We start from the raw sequence: 21,475 nt of genomic DNA, 5'->3' as shown, positions 1-21,475 counted from the left end.
CTACTCACCCTCATGTCAACTAAGAGCTGTGAGAATTTTCAGAATCCTCTGTGCCTTCTCTGAGTTACGGGGGGGGTCCGTGCAGCAGTATTTGTCCATATAATGGTTGTCAATGGATACCAACTTTCTTCTTCCAAAAAGACACACCAAAAAACATCCAAATACCTCCATACTGCTCGTCTGTAATGTCCCTCTTGTATTGAAGCCCCGACATGAGAAATTGTTCTGAAAAAAATTTAATTAAATAAGTCTATATTTTAAGCTTGTTTGTAGCGGAAGCTCCCAGTGTCTCGGTTCACTGCTCTTCCTGTGTCAGTGCAAATCTCGCGTGATTTGCACTGACCGGCGGAACAATTTCTCATGTTGGGGCTTCAATACCATGGGACATTACAGACGAGCACTATGGAGGTATTTGGATGTTTATTGGTGTGTCTTTTTGGACGAAGAAAGTTGGTATCCATTGACAACCATTATATGGACAAATACTGCTACGCGGACCCCCTCCCCCCCGTAACTCAGAGAAGGCACAGAGGACTCTGAAAATTCTCACAGCTCTTAGTCAACATGAGGGTGAGTAGATAATGAGAAAATTGAATTTTGGGTGAACTATCCCTTTAACATCCCATACCATAAAACCAGAACCAGAACCATCTTATCGTAGTACAGCTCCTGCCTCAGCCTATCCATTTCAGGTAAACACTCAAAAAGACCAGATCCTTCCAGGCTGGGCAGTGCAGGCCATGTGTTTTGAGTGGTGACTGTTACATTGTACACGACAAAGTCATAGAAGTCCTGATGACTCAGGCAGAATATGCATTTTGTCATCATTTAAATGTGCCTCAATATATTGGAGTATTTACATTTAATTCTAAAGACAGTAAATCCTGTTTTTATCCTGAGTCTAAATGTTGCTTCAGAGATTTGGGAAATCATTTACTTTATAAAAGAAAATTAGAGGATATTATATTGTATAAACAATAGCCTCTGGTAATGTCTGCATAAATATAATGGTATCACTGTGTCCATTTAAAAACAAGAGACACTAAAACGGCAGCAGATAATGTTTATTTACCAGTGTGTTCAGTGAAGCGAAGCTGATTGTCATTCCACCACTTTAGAGTAATTTAAATACACAGAAAGACCTCACTCCACCTCAGGCTTCAGTGGGTCCAGCAGGAGCAGCAGCTGACCCCTGATAGATCCAATGTAGTGTTGTACTTGTGGACAGAGACATCACAGGATAAAAGCCGTGCCCGCAGGAGCTCTGAAATGAAAGCCAGTGTCCTAGTCTCCTGAGATGCTATATCAGCAAAGACGCAGAAGAACAGGCGGGTTGGGAGACACATTAGGAGATAAACTCATATTGACACTTCTGGCAGAATTCATCATTTCTGTCCGTAACCATTTTTCTCTGTTTGCACAGATATTCTTGTTGGGATATTTATAATCATTTACACAGGTGGAGATGTCAATTTTTTTTGTTACTTGTACATAGATGTTGCAGAATCATAATATGAATACATCTAGTTGGTTGTATTTGAATGATTTTGAAGGTTGCACTCTATTCAAATGTCAAATGAAGAGTCCATGCCATTTTCCCTCTCTCTATCTCCTCATCATATGTTGTTTTCTGTTGTTATTCTGTTTTTTAGGTGTATCGGTCTGACCTTATATATTTGAATAAATTATATGACAATATAAAAAATATTCAGTCCTAAAAAATGTCATAATACGCCTTGAGGTGATGTATTTACCCTTCACTGCATCATGCTCGGAGCATCTTTTACGTATTCATTGTCTTTGTGTCTGCAGTTGTCTCTCCTCTCTGTTCATTTCTTTTTATTTAAAAGGTCCAACCCTGTAAATTATTTCACACCTCAACAAACAGATAACTGCAGTGAAATCTATGATTTATTTTCCCTTGCTTTGGTTTCATTCTGCGCTTTTCCTTGGAAACAACACCACACAGTGCTGTGTAACATATAATCAGCGTTGCACATCCTAGCCTCCTTTCTGCTTCTAAAAGAGGCCGGCTCTTTGGATCCTGGCTGCCTTTTTACCCTTAGAAAGCTTTAGAAGCCACAACTCTCAATAAATTATAAATACACCATAACCTTTCTGTCTGGACCCTGCCTTTCATCAGCCCCCTGTAGTCAGATGGTGCAGGGCAGGCTCAGCTATTGTGAGCTGCCCGGGCTAATTGTTAAACATGTTCTTGTCAATCAAGCCTATCCCAAATGGCAACTCCTCAGCCAGCACCACAATGAGCTGCCTGAGCCACAGCAGCCTTAGAGGAGTAATTGCCGTCCATTCGCCAGAAGCCCATCTCCATTCCATTAGCGGCTGTGCAATATGAATGGTTGAAGCCGGTTGTTGACTGCAGACCTATTCAAGCTTGTACATGTGCTGAATGGCCTCGTTTTCTGTGGCATGTGTTTCATTTTCACATAGACAGGGCAAACAGGAGGAGAGGTAATTGCATTTGTGACGGCATTGTGTTTGCAGACGCAGAGGCAGATTCTCTTTACTCAATGAGTCAAAAAGGTATAGTAAATATTCGCAAGAGATGGAGTCAGTGAGGAGCATGTGTGAGTGTGAGCCAAAAAGAAGTTCACTGTTACACTATATCACACAGTTCAATAGAGTTGTTCTAACTTTATTTAGCTGCTGTAGCTGGATTGATCTCCCCCCACGAACCTTGTCTAGTTCGCTTGCATGCTTTGTTAGGTGCGTATAAGCAGCTCCACTGAATGAGAAAACACTGTGTAACCTCTGGGGAGTGAGCTGGCACATGGCACATAATACATAATGCTGAGTTATCACTCTATGATAATGGCCAAAGAGCCATCAGATAAAGACACAAGAAGCTAGACGGTTGTGTCATTATTAAAGAAAAAACATGCTATTGATGTAGTGGAAGAGTCACTCTGTGTGGAATAATAGGAGACTCTGAAATGGTCATCAACAACTATAAACGTCTCAGGCTTCAATAAAGCACTGCAGCAATCTGTAAACCAAGAACCATTCTCCAGCCCCGGTTCAAGTGCTTTTTCAAAGGCGGCCGACACTTCAGAGGTGTCGTTGAAGCCATCTTGAGATTTTGAAATGGATGTGGGGACGACGTTAAATGAGGGAGTGGGATCTTTCAAGCATTTCTCATTCCAATAAGCCCAAGGAGTGCGTTTAGATTCAGAACGGTTCCACTTGGCTGGAGAGAAACATTTTCTGAATTTAAACGCTAACCAATTCTTCAGCAAGCCCTTCGCTCACATGAAGCGTTAAATTCAACTCAAAGCAGCAGCAAAAGAGATTTACATTTTCCGTATACAGGATTTAGAGCCTTTGGGTTGGCTGAAGATTTTGCATTAAGGGGATTTTTTTCTTCCCCACTCCCATCTAAGAAATTTTGCAAAGTTTAATCATGGCTTCTGTTGACGCCCCTGGGTTTTGTATCTTAAGCTGTATCCCTCCAGCTGGGAAACATAAGAGAATTTCATCATAAGCTATTCCAAAGTCAGACTATAGATTTCACAAATCATTCCTATGAGGACTCTAAATATTACCACATATATAGGATTTGTAATTATGGCTTTTTGTGTGGTGTACAATTGCACACACAACGATCCAGCTTTGAGGGAAGGCCATCAAAGACAAGCAATTCTCAGAGCAAATTCAGTCTCCTGCTTAATTTTCATTCAGTTTTATAACGAAAAAACATTTATTTTCTTTTTTTCCCCCAAGTTGTCTATCAAAGCCCCCCTTTAATTTTAAATCACTGTACCAGCAGCTTGGGTAATAAGTTGTAGTCGTCCTTACCCGCATGCCAAGCTCAATGTTCTCTCCACCGTAGACCTCCATGCCAGGATCCAGAAGACCAATCTCGCCAAAGTATTCCCGATCTACCACAAAGGAGCAGCCAATCATAGCTGGAGTTCTGGGTGAGCAGAGAGAGAGAGTAACTTTCAGTACTACTATCCAGCAACTAAATATTTATACAATCAGAGAGAAGGCTGAAATATTCAATGCAATCAAGGAAGGGTTTTCCGAATCAGTTTGGAAAAATTCTATCAAAGTAACTTGTTGTTCAGGATGGTTTTACCATTCAGTAAACCTAGTGTGAATTCCACATGAACTACCAGTCAAAAGTGTGGATACAGCATTCAGATTCATACTGAAGACATCAAAACTATGAAGGAACACAGATGGAATTATGTAGTTATGTTCGTTTTAATTAACACTTTTGTATTTACTTCATAATTCCATATGTGTTCCTTCATAGTTTTAATGTCTTCAGTATGAATCTACAATGTGGAAAGTAATAACAGTAAACTAAACTAACCCTAACCCCTAACCCTAAAACCATTGAATGAAAAGGTATGTCCAAACTTTTGACAGCTGTATGTTACAGTTACTGCTATATGGGTTAAAAAAAAAAACTTACAAAGTACATTTATACACTAAAAAGCTATGGTAAATGGTCAAATGGATCTCATAATCACTTATCAAGAGTAAAAATCTAATTTCCTGGAGATAAAATAGGAACTGTGGTGAATGCATTTGTGCAACATACAGAGGATCTGATTCACTTGCTTTAGAATAGGCTGTACACTCTTACACAAGGTTAAGATATGATGAAGCCATATAGAGGAGTGATGTGCTGCGGTTATCAGCCTCTCACTGTTCCTTTGTGCTTCACATTGAGACCAGATTGGCTCTATACTTTGACAGATTAACAATGTTGAAATGTTAGAAGTATGAATGAATGAAAACAATCTAAATTCATCATCAACCCAGTTTAATTTAAAATGCAGCCACTGTAATTGAGACACAACTGTCTTTTATCTCATCACAATGAACTGGTTGGGGGTGGCGGGTGGCGGGTGAGGGGTGGGGGTAGCCTACTGGATTTCGATGTATCAAGCCTGCCAATCTCCTGTTGCCACGGAGGCAAAGTTGTAAGACAGTTTTAAAGCACTATATTACCCCTTTACACCCCATACAGATGGACGCACAGAAGCAGGTTTAGCTCACATTGAGGTCTATCTCCTAAACTAAAACAAAGTCAACTGACCCTCTTTCATGACCCTTTACTGAACTATATACAGGAGGCTGCCCAGATTATGTGAAGTGACTTTGCCCCCAGGGATGGAAATAGCTTAAAAGACATCAACATTTAAAGCAGAAGTAAGCGATCCGGTGGTTTTGGCTAACTTCTTGTCAGCCGATGGAGTTAGCAGTCCCCGCCCTCGTCCCTACGTCACCACATTCACACGCATCCCTTGGCTGCACACACAGAGAGGACCGCCCCTTTATGCCGTTCTCTCTCCTCATTGGATAAAGGTTGTAGGATACAAGGAAAGTTTTCTCCTCGGCTTACAGCAGAGCAGAGTGACTGACAGACCAAACACTCTATTGGCGCTTTTCCACTGGCACGGCGCGGCGCGGCCCACTTTTTTTGCTTTTCCACTAGCCCTAGTACCTGGTACCTGGTACCATTTTTAGTCCCTCCTCAGCCCTGGTTCCAAGCGAGCCGAAGCGATACTATAACGTGACGTCAGCCGACTGCCTTCCACTGATTGGACAGAGTCACTGGAAGAGTCGCGAGCGTTATGTCCGACATGAGAATCAAACCCGGAAATTCAAAAAACTGAGCGGCAACAGCTCCAGCTGATCTGTATCAAAACTGTTGTTATTTGTTCACCTGAGTTAAATGTTGCTGTGTGTAAAACCACACTGTGGTCTGTTAACGAGGTGCAGACCAGTGAGTTTGGAGCTGACGAGCGGATTGAAAAAAGAGACACGGACAATGCAGTCCCGCTATCGCCTCCGCGATCACCCCCGTGCTGCCCCCGCCCCCGCTGAGAAGGTACTAGAGAACTCAGCTGTAGTGGAAAAGCAACTTTACCGAGCCGTGCCGTTCCGTGCTGTGAAAGTGTAGTGGAAAAGCGCCATACGTAAGTGACTGCTGTCGGAAGATATAACTATTTAAGACTTCTATTAACACAAACATTCCGCTTACTTCTGCTTTAAATGTCATTTGAGTGACCTATGTGAAAGGGAGAGAGAGCGAGAAAGCAAGAGTAGGATATGAAGAAAGTGAGCATGCTGACAAACACGTTTCTTCTAACAAATTCATTGATATTATTCAGTGTAATTTCCAGGTTTATTGGTTAGGTGTTTGAAACTACACTGAAATGTGTGGCAACAACTGCCAATAAGTCCATGGGGATTGAAAGTGGTAGCAAACAGTCAAGTATTAAAACATTAATGAGAAATGGAGCAGCATTAGCATTCATTCGAGTTAATGTGCGGCGAGACACTATGGTCATAGTTCCTGTCTTTTAGGTTTGGTATCAACCAAGTCCTGAGAGAAACATGTCTCTCTAGCTGCTAAATGTTGCAGCATGTTTGTCAGCTAATGACTAATGTCTGCCTGCTAAAATCAGCTGCTGCTGAAAGAAAGTGAAAGGGAACAGTAAGGTTTTAACAGCTTGTACCACTAAGGAGAAATGCAGAAGTACATGGAAGGATACAGTAATTCTCATTCGTATTACTGCAGCTTTAATATTTAGATGACATAAAATGACTTTCTACTGGAGATAAGGGTCATATTCCCCACCAGATAGTTAACTGTAAATTTCACTGCAAATGTCAGATTGTTCTTTATACTTATCTTTTAAGGAAGCACCTAAAATACTTTTAAAACTTGCAGCTTAAAACCTGACAAAGCAAGAGCGTGTTTCTTACAAAAGCCAATGCTTACTTTCCACCTTTACAAAAAGAAATGGCCCCACTTTAGCTGCTGTCCCCCCAGGGCTGCTTTTTCAGTACTATTATCTGTCAGGTCCTAAGTGCTCTGGGACAAAGCCCAACAAAAAGCATTGCATTCATACAGAGCACTGAGATGTATTTTTTCTCTCTAAGTGACCAATGAGTGGCTTTATTCTTCTTTCTAGAATGACAAACAGGGCATTGTCACAATTCAGCCTACACACACACAAAAAACACACACTTCACTCTGAGGGCCATGGCAGGAGGAAGTACTGTTAAGTGGGAGCTGCATTATGATTCATTGACTCTGTATTAAGAGAGTGCACTGAGCCGTACAGGGTGTGAGCCAACAAGAAAGGTGCTTTTAGGTTTAGAACCTGTATAAAACATTGTCTCATTACCATGGAGTGTTATTTTGGAAATCCTGGCTGACTAGCAAAGTAAAACGGATGTAAACCCCAGTGAACCATGTTATTTCAAAGGAAGGCTATTCCACCATTATAGCTGGTGTGGATCTTTATGGCTTGGCATTTATAGTTACAGGTATGTGCCATATGAGAGGTGTCAATGTAATGTGGCTCAAACAAAACATTAGTGTGAGTGATTTACAACAGTCTGACATCTAACAATTAGTCATTGCTATAAATGTCTAATTATTGTAAACTAAAAACTGCCTTAACATACTCATGTTTGCTGACCTGCAGTGTGTACTTTGCTTGGTGCAGAGTTACAGTCTTGTTTAAATTATCGGCTGATCTCAGGGAAACGTTCAAGTGCCATTATTTGCACTGGCTGTGCACATAAAAAGACTGACACAGCACCCACTCAGCCCTGTTCCCCTCATCCTTTCTCCTCTCTTGACAAGTGACCTACCTTTCCTGTCTGCAAACTTTGTGCAGCTCTCTTGAGTGCTCCTTCTAGGAAGAAGCTTCCAAGCAATGTAAACACTGTTTCTGTGATTAAGTCCAGACCCAAGTCAGAAGCATGTGATGATGCTAAAACCTCCAGCTGACCACATAAGGCAAAATGCTGTAAACATGACATGCGCTGGTTAAAATAACCTTGCTGGTGTCCATATGGTACAAGTAATGGAATGGAAATAACAAATAAGCAATACACCTACACACAGGGAACCAATCCAGACTGTTCAAACATGAGTTTGCATTTTCACAACCACTAACACCAGACAATGCCTAAACAAATAAATGATGTTAATCATTCAGACACATTCGTCTGTTCCTAATTTTGAACTCATCTGGGTCTGGAACCAAGAGACTCAAACATGTGACTGAGTCTCTCAGATGTTTCCTCTAACAGAAATCATCATCCTGAGTTTCATTGTATTCCTGTAATGTTTGGTGGGAAACCAGTGATTTTTGGTTTGATGCTGGCCTCATTTGTCTGCTCTGCAGTATAATCAAACGGCCAATATCTAGGCATGAAAAAATAATTTTAATTCCCCCACTAGAGCCAATTAACTGAATCCAATTAAATGAATAATTATAGCCAGATGTTCCTCCATAAATGCACAAATAGAGAGGCTGAATACTATACATATTTCAACATTGGTTTCAAGAGTCATATACCAATGGTTTAATTCCTGATGTTCAATAATTATACAGAGAAATCTGTCGTAGAAGAGAAGGCAATACAAACTTCTCCAACAACACAAAGAGTAAGTTTCAATGCAGCCAGTTTCTACTGTGACCCTGCTGTCATGTGTAAAACATGACACAGTCTCAGGTGGCTTCTTTATTATATTTTCTAAGCGGGAATGACACACCGATCCTTCTCTCTCTGCCACCTTTGTCTCACCTGTGTTGTTGTTCTGGCTTTTTGTATTTAGATGCAAAAAAAACACACAGACTCATGTCTCTGAGCTTTGTCAAGCGGAAACTTGAGAGAAAGCACGCGAACGATGCACAACACAGACAACAAGAGGAAGTTACAACAGGCTGTCACAAAATAACATCCACTTGGCATTAGATGTGGCAGATTGCTGTCTCATTTGATGTCAGTAGGTTTGGTTATTTTTAGTGTACAGATGGTCAGCCTGCAGGCTCATCCGCCCCTCGCACCCTTTAACTTTGTCCCCCTGATCATTTGCTTGCAGTATGCAGTATGAACATCTGATACATGTATGTGATTTGGCAACATTGCTTATTTTTCTCTTTTTCTCCCAGATGAAGACACGGCTGTTGATTTTTTTTTTTTGGCAGATTTTTCTGTTACCTGTCATACTTTAAGTTCTCAGATGCTTTAAGCAAGTGAGACGAAAATGCAGACATATTGATGAAATTGAGTTGTTGTTGTTTTTTTCAAGTATTTCCTCCTTGTAATGTTTAATTCATACAGCAATGTCTTGAAAATGATAGACTGATATATAAATGTATACATTAAAGCCCTAACATGTGTAGAATTCAGAGAAACTATGTCACTGGACTTTATTAAATGTAAAAAAGAAAACTGCATCCTTTCTGTTTTTGTTCATTGTTTGACATTTGTGGTTACTGCATCACAACAACACTAATTCATTCCAAAGTCTGAATGTTTATATTTCTCTATTGTGCATCATGTGTTGTAGAGCAGGGCAGTGAAGCCTTGTTAGATGTCTCAGGTTTATACTAAACCTCTTAAGTAAGGGAAAGCTTTTTTTCAAATGCATTCACACCGACAGTATGGGATCCTGTTCAAGCATCTGCTTAAGTGAGATGCTTAGACCCATGTATCTTCCTCATGCGCAAGCCAACAATAACTGAGCTGTACAAAAAAGAAGATATATATAGCTATATTTTAATGTCTGACGTTTCAGATTTTTCTGCTGGGCTGAAATGTCCTTGATTTTTCATATAACCTTTTAAAAGCAAGACATCCTTATCAACTATTACCAGATAAGATTTTGTTTGAAGATTTTAGTTTTTAAAATCACTTGGTGGACAATTTCTGTTCTGCCCTTTTAGTAATTGCTGTTATCCAAAAACAATTTTTTTCGTCTAGAAAATTGTTGCAATCCTCTGTACCCCTTGAATGTGGGGGATTTGTGTATTCTTGTCCTGTTTTTACTCTCTTTCTGGTTGAATATGTCCAAACAGCCAGAAAAGGCATTAGGACTGCGCTCTGAATGGCCACAGAGCCTCTGTTGTTGATGGGCAGAAACCTTGAGGAAATAAGCAAGAGAATGATTTCCAATATAAATCCACACATCCGACACACTTCAGCCGGCCCTTGAGGCAATCCTGTCCATTTGCAGCAAAGTGTCAACAGGGAAACACAGACCAGCTCTGCAGTGTCTGAGGCTTTTCTCTTATCTTTCTCCGATCTCAAGTCCAGCAGTTGATGCTCAATAATACATGGTTTTCATGGAGCTTTGACAAGATATCGAATATTTAGGCCCATGGTGAAAACGGCCTCCACATTAATTGTTTGTGTGCGACATCCTGTATCAAATAAAAGTGTTATTGCTTTGCCTATGCTGGAACGAGCTAGGTAATGAGAGTGAATTCAGTTTTTGTCGCCATTGGTCCAAACAGAACAGCATGTGTGAATGTTTCACTCTGTTGTATTTTGGTACCTTTGGACATTGTGGAGGTTTTCATGTTGGCAGAGTGGTAAAACAAACAAACAAGAAAAATGAAAAGCCAAGGCTGTAAGTGATAAAAAATGACAAAGCTTACTTTACTCTGATTGCAGCAATCTTTCCTTGTGCCAGTGGAGTTGGAGTCATCTGGCAGAGTTGCTGCCTATTTCAAAGAATCAACGCTCCAATACCACAGACCTCTGAACAGCCCTCAGCCAGTGTACAGCCTCAGGTCCTTAGGCAGACTCATGCCCTTCTAACGTTTCATATTAAAGCTGATCAGGCTTTTGGCTTCAGAAGGACCTGGCAGAGGAGCTACAGTATGTGAATACTTTTCACTTCGCTATCAGTGTTTACTCTCTCTATGCTTGTCTTGGACTTTTGGTGATGTGTTTTGCACTTCTCTTAATTAGGCTTAATTAAGGTTTTTTGATCGTTAATCAATGTCTGAAAGTCTGATTAAGAGTGTTAATGGAGTTCATACAAAGCTATTATTGGCACTTGCAAACAGTGAATAAACAGCATTTTAGGGCCCTTGACTGATATTAAAGGAGAATTCCGGTCATTTTTGACCCCTAAATCGTTGTCCTGATGGTCACCCAGTGTTGGTTGGGGCAAAAAACGCGACTAAAATTGATGCAGGCAAACCAGAGTTACACCATGGCTAGATGGTGCTAGCGATAGCAACAACGTTAAACTATGGGGGCAATTTTTTCAACCACAACAAACACTCAAAAAACGATCAAATATCTATGGTACATGACTTGAATCCTTATGACACACCACTGGACTCATAAACTGTACGGTTATACTGAGTATAAACAGTATAAACTTTGTGATTTTGCATGTAGACACTCACCTCAGAGTCAGACAGCTGAACTCTGGAACATCCTGGAAAGACATTACTATCCCATCACAGAGCGCCTGCTCTCCCGGCCACAGAAACTAACACTTCTTCCTTCTTGTGATGATTTCTTTACAAAAGTAAACGGTGGAGCAGTGCAGTGGTAATGTCCAAAATATCTCTGACCGTTTATTTTTGTAAAGAAATCATCACAACAAGGAAAAAGTGTTTGTTTCTGTGGCGGGGAGAGCAGGCGCTCTGCGATCGCTTAGTAATGTCTTTCCAGGACGTTGCAGAGTTCGGCTGTCTGAGGTGAGCAGTCTATGGAGGTGAGTGATTACATGCAAAATCACAAAGTTTATACTGTTTATACTCAGTATAACCGTACAGTTTATGAGTTCAGTGGTGTGTCATAAGGATTCAAGTCATGTACCATATATTTTTGATTGTTTTTCGTCTGCTTGTCTGTTTCCTTTAAAAAAAAAATCACACATCTATTTGTTAAGACAAGCCTATGTGTCTCATTAACAAATTTACAAAAAAAAAAAAAAAAGACCTGTCTCTCACTGCACTGCTTGTATTTATGACTGCAGTGTTCAAGATACATCTCGGCTGTTTCTGCTGGGCTGAAATGTCCTTGAACATGACGGGGAAAGCTGATGAAGGCTGGTGTTGCTGCACCTGACCCCTGACCTCTCTGAGAAGGACTGATCATGTGTTATTATCCAAGTCTCGTAAAAACACGCTGAAACCTTTGGGTGCTGACAAACGAAGCAGACTACAGGCCGCTGGCCACTTTTGACCATCATTTACCTTCTGTCGCCAAGTAAACAATTTTCTATTAAAACATTCCAGTATGAACCCTTTCATGTGCCAGAATGTTTTATCTTCAGGTCTGAATTCAGGATTAGATTTATGGCATTTGAATAGCAGTAGAAACGCACCAAGCCCCCAGCGGCATTCGTAATCCAACAGTGCCATGAATATGGAAAAGATGAAAACCAATAGCTGAGTACCTCATGCTGGCTCTGGCTTGACCTCACAGTCTTGGCTCCTGCGATGGCTTTACAGCATTAAAGTAAACAACTATAGACACGGTTCCTCCAGCTAAAGCAGCGTGGGAAATGCGTAACTGGAGTTTTTAAATGTCCATACCATAAGATACATTAATGCTGATATTTAAACATTTTCACTGTGGTATTTGTTTCCTTGTCTCACCAACACCAAACTGATCAAACTGCATTTTAAAATGTGTTTTGTCGGTGGGATCACAGCGCAGTAACAGCAAGAGTTTTAACCCTGAACCTGGGAGGCAGCTTCAATGTTTGTAAAAGGACATTTTAATAAGCACAACAGCATTTGATATGTGCATAGACCAAAGTTTGTCTGCGGTTTTGTTTTGTTTTGTTCATATTTATTCTCTTTTACACTGGTGCTCAGATTCTGTTGAAGAATATCAATAAAAGACATTTGCATCCACCTCTGTAGCTACATCCCTTTTGCTGGTCTTTCTGTTGTATACTGCCGTCTTTTTGTCTCTCTCTTGTTGCCTTCATATTCGTGCCGGCTCAGCCGCGCTGCCGTGGCAACAAAATCACGATAATCTTCTCTGTCAAATGATGTGAGATTTTGCTATTGTTAAGGCAGCGCTGACCAATTCTGATGTGAGCATTCACAGAGAAGATGATGGTGGGCTGCATGCCAACATGTGAGACACAGATTAGAAAAGATGGACAGTCAAACAAATCAGTGACTGGTGATATTCATGCTTGGTTACTGTTTTTATACAGTTCTCTTATTATGGCTTTTGCTTCTATTTTTTAATGCTTCTGATATATTTTCCTAAAGCACAATGTGCTATACTGTACATATAAATAAATAAATTGCTGTGACTGTGTGTAATCACATTTCCTGTGTAGTAAGATGTTTCAGTCACAGGAAAACCTTCCACATTGAGATCACATCCATAGATTCACTTAAGCATCTATTCTACCGATGCTGACTGGAATATAAAACCATTTCCATGCAGTGCAGTACTCCTGTGCCCTTTCTCTTCCTATTACAATGACAGGCTTTTAATTTCTATTTTCAATGTTTTTATGAGACTAACTGATCCTATTCACCCAAGAGTATCATTTCTCTCCATGTTTTCTGGTAGACTTTTAACTTGCAACACAATCGAAGGTGTTGACACATACAGTATCTTAACAGGGATTAAAAGAAAAGCGTTGATGAGACTTCATTGATGGTTGAGGGGAAATTATTTCAGCTAAAATTAAAATATCAACAATGAAAACAAAAATCTAATTAGACGTCTGCTTTAGTTATCGTTACTAAAGCACTAAAGACTAAATATGAGACAATTTGATGGAACACAATTACTCCTGTGCTCTTCTTCAGTCTGTTAAAATTCAATATAATTTTACCAAACACGCACGTAACCAGTTTGAGGATTATACAGAAACATGATAAAAGCCTGTGCTTTCCTTCATGCAGCAGTATCATAATGGAATGTTCTGCTCATAGTCAACACACAATTATACTAATGACACCACATGGCCATGGCCTCGTGATCCTGCATCAAAATGAAGATATTCTTCATGGTAATTAGACTGCTTTCTGCAAGGGGGCTTTACAGTATTTGTGTTTGGGTGGCACCGTGGTCTACAGAGCACCTTAGTTAAGACATTCCATACATGAATAAGTCATATCCTGGAGGGTTATCCATATTTCATCAAACATTCTCATCTATAATGAATGCTGTTCACTAACCGAGGCCCTCACCTGATAGGGGCTGTCTCATCACCCTTGTCCAGCCATTCCTGCGGTGGGATGATGTACATACACCACAGGCCCCAGTTGTAGCCATGGGCGGCGTTGGCGTACTGCTGCACCTCAAACGTGTTGTACTTGATGTTGTCTATGGCAGGGAGGATGATGCGGGTGTGGTCCTCCTTCATCCGGGTCAAGATGGGTTCAGCCCTTTGAAGTACAAAAGAGACAGAAGTAAGTGGACTACTCATGGAGTAGAGGACGAAACTCCACAGCACAGCCTCAAAAGCTGGATGACAGAAAGTGAGAAGGGAACAGTCAGCTACAGGTCAAATATAAAGTAGTGCATGTTGTCATTCTGCCCTGCAAAGTTTCATAGTATTAATATTGGAGCAATGGTAGAGATAATTGGTCAAGAATGAACCGATAGGTATGTATGAATGTGGTTCCACAGAAACTATGTCAAGTAAATCAACTCAAATATTTGAAAACAGGAGGAGAAAGGTATTTACTGCAGTTCCTGATTAAACAAAACGATGCCAAAGAGAAGCAACGCATGAATGCATGCGTCATCTCTCAACTTTCACTTTAGTGCCACATTTACATGGGCTTTCAGCGCTGATGCAGTCTGCCCGATCTGCATTTATTCAGCGTTCAAAGCGACTGCCAGGAATCCGCTCCCCACCGCCGTGTTCGATGCAAAGTTCTTGCGAAATGAATTTTCCGCGGAACAACAAATAATATAATATCATATTCTATATCTCCAGCTCATGAAAACGAAATGTCAAAATGTAACAGTTTTCCAGCTGAGAGACTTGATAAGAGGTAAAACCTGATAAAGCAAAACAAATCAGGTGAAAAGAGAGGCTCAGACTGCTCCCAGGAAAGCGATCCACTCCCTCTCTTCTTTATCTGGGAGTGAAGGGCTGCATGGTAGGCTCTGAAACAGCCCTCAGACAGTTTCCATCTCATGGCTTTTGCTCGGAGGCTACTTGGCCAGCACGTATTCCTTTCAAGCACATCAAATGGAGAGCAAGGGCCATAGTCACAAAACATCTGAAGGCTGAGAGCGGCTCTAAATGGGCCAGTTTAAAAGAAACCCCTCAGAGTTATGGCCTCATCAGTCCTAACATTAATACTTTGATAAAAAGTTTTTTGCTTCAGTTCATGGAGCATTTAAGCACCAGCTCCTGAACATGACCAAAGTTAGGGGCAGTGGAGAGGAGCCATAAGTCACTAAGAACAAGCCACAAACAGTCCTGAAATTGGCCACCACAGGCAGTCGGTCTACTGACTGGGTCGATACAGCTGGAAGATTTAAAGACATTAACCTTTTGAGAATGAATGTATAAAACCAGTTTGAGTATGTTGATGAGAGCAGAACTAGTTACAGTGTGCAGCACTCTAGCCATTAGGTAGAATTAGACTTTACATCAAACAGCACAGCCTCATTGAGATGCCACCGTCTAGCAGTTCATTCCTTATGGATTTACACCAGATATTAAGAAGCAGCGCTGTGGCATCACTGGACAATGATTACGTTGACAGCAGAGAATGAAATTTACTCTCCGTCTCCTTTCAAACTGCCAACACTGATTTCCTTTAAAAGTTTAACATTTTGGGGAGTGATCTTATTTGCTATGTTGTTTATTTGATTTAGAAACAAACAAACAAAGATGGCGATGCAACATGACAGCCTCCGGTGGGTGCATCCACCGCCTATGTATTTGTAAACTACTTATTCTGAGCTACGAGACAGCTTTCATTTGTATGCGATTGTGATTAGATGATTAGACTTCGGTAAATACGTATTTATGAAAGCAATATTTGATTTTTGCTAATAAAAAGCCAAATAAGCTACATACTGTCCCTTTAAGTAAAAGTCCTGTAGCAAAGTCCAATACCTCTGAAAAACATACTTAAAGCAGAAGTAAGCGATCCAGTCGTTTTGACTAATGCTGCATTCCAGGCAACCCGTAACTTGTGTTTTTCCGACCTGTTTTACCTGTGAAAGTCACTATAACGGCCACTCGTAACTTCCGACCCGTGAACTCAGTGGCGTGCACAGGGGGGGCGGTCGCCCCCCCTCGTGGCCCAATTGTTGAAAAACGCGTGCTAAAGTGCCCCCTGGGAGCCAAAACGCGCGTTAAAGTGCCCTCTTGGAAGCCAAAACACGTGCTAAAGTGTCCTCATGGGGGGCAAAACGTGTGTTAAAGTGCCCTCTAGGAGCCAAAAAGTGTGCTCAAGTGCCCTCTAGGAGCTAAAACGTGTGCTAAAGAGCCCTCTAGGAGCCACAATGCGTGCTAAAGTGCCCTCTAGGAGCCAAAACGTGTGCTAAAGAGCCCTCTAGGAGCCACAATGCGTGCTAAAGTGCCCTCTAGGAGCCAAAACGTGTGCTAAAGTGCCCCCTGGGAGCCAAAACGCGCGTTAAAGTGCCCTCTTGGAAGCCAAAACACGTGCTAAAGTGTCCTCATGGGGGGCAAAACGTGTGTTAAAGTGCCCTCTAGGAGCTAAAATGTGTGCTCAAGTGCCCTCTAGGAGCCAAAAAGTGTGCTAAAGTGCCCTCTAGGAGCCAAAACGTGTGCTAAAGTGCCCTCTAGGAGCCAAAACGTGTGCTAAAGTGCCCTCTAGGAGCCAAAACGCGTGCTAAAGTGCCCTCTAGGAGCCAAAACGTGTGCTAAAGTGCCCTCTAGGAGCTAAAACGTGTGCTAAAGTGCCCTCTATAGGAACCAAAACGTGTGCTAAAGTGCCCTCTAGGAGCTAAAACGTGTGCTAAAGTGCCCTCTAGGATCCAAAAAGTGTGCTAAAGTGCCCTCTAGGAGCCAAAAAGTGTGCTAAAGTGCCCTCTAGGAGCCAAAAAGTGTGCTAAAGTGCCCTCTAGGAGCCAAAACGTGTGCTAAAGAGCCCTCTAGGAGCCACAATGCGTGCTAAAGTGCCCTCTAGGAGCCAAAACGTGTGCTAAAGAGCCCTCTAGGAGCCAAAACACATGTTAAAGTGCCCTTGGAAGCCAAAACGTGTGCTAAAGTGCCCTCTTGGGAGCCAAAACACGTGTTAAAACAGGCCAAATCAACGTTTAAAAAGGCCAAATTTTTCAAACGCACCATGCCGCTACAGTCTCACTCTTGTCATTTTCTGAAACTTGGCAGCCCTGAAAGTGCCCTCTAGGAGCCACATCTAGGAGCCAAAACATGTGCTGAAGTGGCGAGGACGCGCTAAAGTGGCGAGGACGCGCTATTAGGTGCCCCTTTTTTTCCTTTTCGCCCCTGCCCTTCAAAAAGTCTGTGCACGCCACTGCGTGAACTCATACCAGATCGAACTGGTACAACTTCACAGGTCGGAAAAACACGAGTTATGGGTTGCCTTGAACGCACCATAACCTCTTGTCAGCCGATGGAGTTAGCAGCCCCCGCCCTCGTCATGGATCTATTGGTCCTCGTCCCTACGTCACCACATTCAGGCGCATCCCTTGGCTGCACACACAGAGAGGACCGCCCCTTCATGCCGTTCTCTCTCCTCATTGGATAAAGGTTGTAGGATACAAGGAAAGTTTTCTCCTCGGCTTACAGCAGAGCAGAGTGACTGACAGACCCGTGTTTCAGACCAAACACTCTATAGAAGTGATTCCCGTCGGAAGATAGAACTATTTAAGACTTATATTAACACAAACATATTGCTTACTTCTGCTTACTTACTTACTTCTTCTTCGGGCGGGGACTGCTAACTCCATCGGCTGACAGGAAGTTAGACAAAACCACCGGATCGCTTACTTCTGCTTTAATGTTGGCTATGTACTATAGCGATAGCAAAGCTAACAAATAGTTCCTTTAACTGGCATGAATGTGTTATGTGGTTATTCATCTGAATTACTTACCCAAACGTTGAATAGGCCTACTCTTAACTCATGGTCAGTCTTTCACTAAAATTAGTCTTTATTCAAAAAACTATTAAATACACAGCAGTGAATCACCTGTCATGTTGTCGTAATAAACCTGACAAAGAGACCAATAGAACCAAACATGTTCAACTGATTCTTGTTGTGAGTATATTCATACTACAATGAAAGGAATTGACAGTGAGGACATCAAACCATGTGAGACATTTGTTTGGATCTTTTATGTCTCCATCCTTGTTCTATAACCCAGCTATTTTATATGCATAAGGTGGAAAAACTGAAGGTAACGCAGTGTCCTTTATTCAAACAGGGAAGGCCATTGAGAGCATACTTGCTTTTACAAGGATGCCCCAATTACATTTCATATAAACGACAAAAACACATGACAGTGAACACGACAAGACATGTTCCCCTGGGGGAACAATGGGAGCAAAAGTACAGTGTGAGCAGTATGGAAGTAGTCCTTCCCCTCACCTCACTTCACTGCTACAAACTTGCAGCACATAAATCTACCTATTAAAACATGCAACCTTAAAAAGTGTTGTTTCTCTACCTGTGAACACTATATTTTCCATCCCACTGGTGTATTTATTTATAATGAATGTACCAACACAAACCAAACCTCTCATCCAATCATAACATCATAAGATTATCCAAAGCAAACGTATCGACCTGTCTTCATTAATGGTCTCTCCATTCCTCCTAGTAACAGCTGCTCTCAGTGGTTTTGTTAACATGGCTGATGAGGAAACACTGCACCACTGTAACAACTTTTCTTCCAATTAAGCTGATTCGTTGAAAAGACAAAACACAGCTGGTTTGCTGGTGTCAGTGTCTCCTGGTCACTGGAGCAGTTTTTACGACAACAGCACATACAGGAAGTTTCCTCTGCTATTTAAAGCCCTGGCTGTGGGAGACATGGTGTTAAGATCCATATGGTAGAGAATGAGGCTGAAGCGCTCCTGCCACTGGCTACATTTGTATAATCTTCCTCACGCTGAGAGATGATCTTCAAAGCAACTCTTCACATGCTCAATTCTTCACATGATATACTTCTAAAAAAGAAGCTGCAATTATAAAATGATAAATGGATCTCTCAAGAATACTCCCACACTCCAACTTTCTCTCCATCTCCCCACCCACTGACTTTCGTCCTCTCTCACTTTGCCCTGATTCCTCTCCCTCCCCCCCATCGACTTCCCTTCAAAACGTGGGACCCATTTATCTTCAAAAAGCAAAAATTACTACTTATCAAATGAAGGTAGGGGGCAGAAAGTACAGAGAGTGAATCCAAATTGAACAATATAGGATGGCGTTGGTACAATATGAGGCCTAGGAAATAGGAGAACTTAGAAAACCCCATCATTTAATCGTGGTTGGTAAAAGTAACACAGCCCTAATTCAGACAGAAAGGCAAACCCTAACCCTTGATTCAACAGCCATGTTGACTGTTAGTGGAAGATGAGTTGTTTAACCTGCACGCTTGTTAATGACCAATGCTGCCAATGAAACACCTGACCTCTAGCTAGTGTCATCTAAATGCCCAATATAAATCTACGGTGGAGACAGAAGCAGACACATCAGCTTTACAGTGCTCTCAAGTTTAGACATTCTGGGATATTTTTGTACAAACAGCACATACGGTATGTTAATTGGTGGGCAGGGGCGTGGGCTTATTTTTGACTTGATGCCAAGATGCTACCCCACTGCTGGTTTCAGCTTAATGTTTATCATGCTGATAAGAGTGGTATCAGTCTTCTCGTTTCTCTGTCTGCAATCTGTCAATTAGCACCTTTACCAAAATGAGCTACTCCATATCTGTATTCCTTATACAGATATGACAGAGAGCTTGCAGCCTCTAACATGTGAAGCAGACATCATGTGTATCAAGTGTCTACATTCACAGATTTGTTTATTATTGAGGTCTTGGTTAAAGGTGATATTGTACTGGACTACTGGTTTTGTCTCTCCTGCATATGGAGGAAGGACATCACAAACACCTTTAGATGTTACAGGAGAACCTCAAATAGCGACCTCTGAGAGAATAACCATCAAAATGCCTTTGATGTCTTTATCTGCAAATCAATAGTAAAGCAGCCCGGGATTGCTAAAGCCCAGAAAGCTGCCTGCGGCGTGCAGCAGATCTCTTGCTGGGCTTGGCACCTATGGATTTGTTTCACATTTGACAGTATGGACATTAACAGTAATTTTACTTATTTCATTTAAAAAAATTTTTTATTCAATATAACCACTGGAAGAAACCATGGATTGCGTCCTCGTTTACCATAATATATCCTTAAATATATTTATAAATATTCAAAAGAAACCTAATAGACTCCATAATGACACAAAAAATGAGAAGTTTCTCCATTTGGTCACATTTCTTCTTGGGTCCTGAACCTTCTGGTTGCACTCTTCAGTTCAGTGCATCACTTCTCTCTGGGCTATGGGGATGTTTGACAAATAAAAAATGCTTAGTGCTTTAAAAAAAAATTGAACAAATTGTACAGAATGACCTTGTTAAACATTGAACAGGTTGTCTAATTACATGTTTTTGGAGGATTTTTCCCGCTGCTGTGCTGTGCTGTGCTGTGATTGACTGCTTTGGCAAATCTGTAGTACCACTGAGTGGTGGCATGGTATCCAGCTCTCTTAATACACCCATGCTTACACAGCACTTTCACTTCCTTTTTATTCCCAAAGTCTGTGTCACAACACATTTCACAGTGTAGTAGTGCTTTGAGACTGAAATGCTTCCATATTTACACAGACTCCCTTCATCCGTCAAGAGGGGGAGATGGCTGACTGCGATAACCCAAACATCCACTCTCAACAACAAAACCACACTCATTTTGACTTCCGCAGTTGTGCCAGTGCTGCTAGAGAGCACGGCGCAAAAATCAGCAGGCTGATTAGACCATATGAAAAATAAATATAAAAACACATCAAAGTATGAAGAACTGACACTAAGGGCATCCTCACTTTGAGGATGTACACATACATGTGTTGATGTCTGCTAGGTATTCTCTTTGATGCAAAACAATATGAAATATATCTGACAGTCAGACCTCAAAAAACAAAAAACTGCAGAGATTGATTCATGTAACTGGCGATATATGCCCTGAATTATCTTTTTATTTATACTGTTGCAGGTGTCAATATAGTGGTTTTTAAAAAATCTTTTTGATGTTCCAAAGCTGTTTAATTCATTTATTTAAGGTAATGAGCACTTCCACTATTAGAAATGGACAGTATGAGTAAAGTTAGGTGGGTGAATGTTGTTATTTACTGGAATAAAGACTTGGCTTGAACATGGTTTGTTGATATCGCAGTGTTCCTGATGTATTTACTTTGGCACGGTTAGCTGAGGTTATGCAGTCTGACTCTCACTCTATACTCTCTAACCTTGAGGAGATTTCTCCCCCATCCCTGCCTCCCCCTGAACATCTTCCATTCATTTCCCTGTGTCCTTGAGAACCCAAAAACACCCCTGAGCCAGCCAGTAGCTCCTGTACCTCGGGGATCTGTGAGACTGATTGGATAGAGACACTCTGGAAACCAGGACACATCTGGTTTTGACAGACGAGACTGTGTCATTCCTCTTCCTATATCTGCCATT

General features: G+C 41.4%; 1 protein-coding gene across 1 annotated transcript in view; it reads right to left on the bottom strand.

The window, feature by feature from the left end:
- The window catches only part of galnt9 (polypeptide N-acetylgalactosaminyltransferase 9), a gene marked incomplete at both ends in the record, with an annotated part of 103,809 nt that overhangs the window by 41,805 nt on the left and 40,529 nt on the right, over positions 1 to 21,475 (bottom strand). Inside the window, 2 exons of the mRNA XM_083978409.1 lie at positions 3,817 to 3,934; positions 13,977 to 14,174. Coding sequence (XP_083834535.1) covers positions 3,817 to 3,934; positions 13,977 to 14,174 — 316 coding nt within the window. The remainder of the gene's footprint in view (positions 1 to 3,816; positions 3,935 to 13,976; positions 14,175 to 21,475) is intronic.

Source organism: Trachurus trachurus (assembly GCF_905171665.1).
Source record: "Trachurus trachurus genome assembly, chromosome: 9".
In the NCBI taxonomy this organism is placed as follows: Eukaryota; Metazoa; Chordata; class Actinopteri; order Carangiformes; family Carangidae; genus Trachurus; species Trachurus trachurus.
The sequence above is the reverse complement of the archived record's forward strand: the minus strand, read 5'-3'. Positions and strand labels throughout refer to the sequence as shown.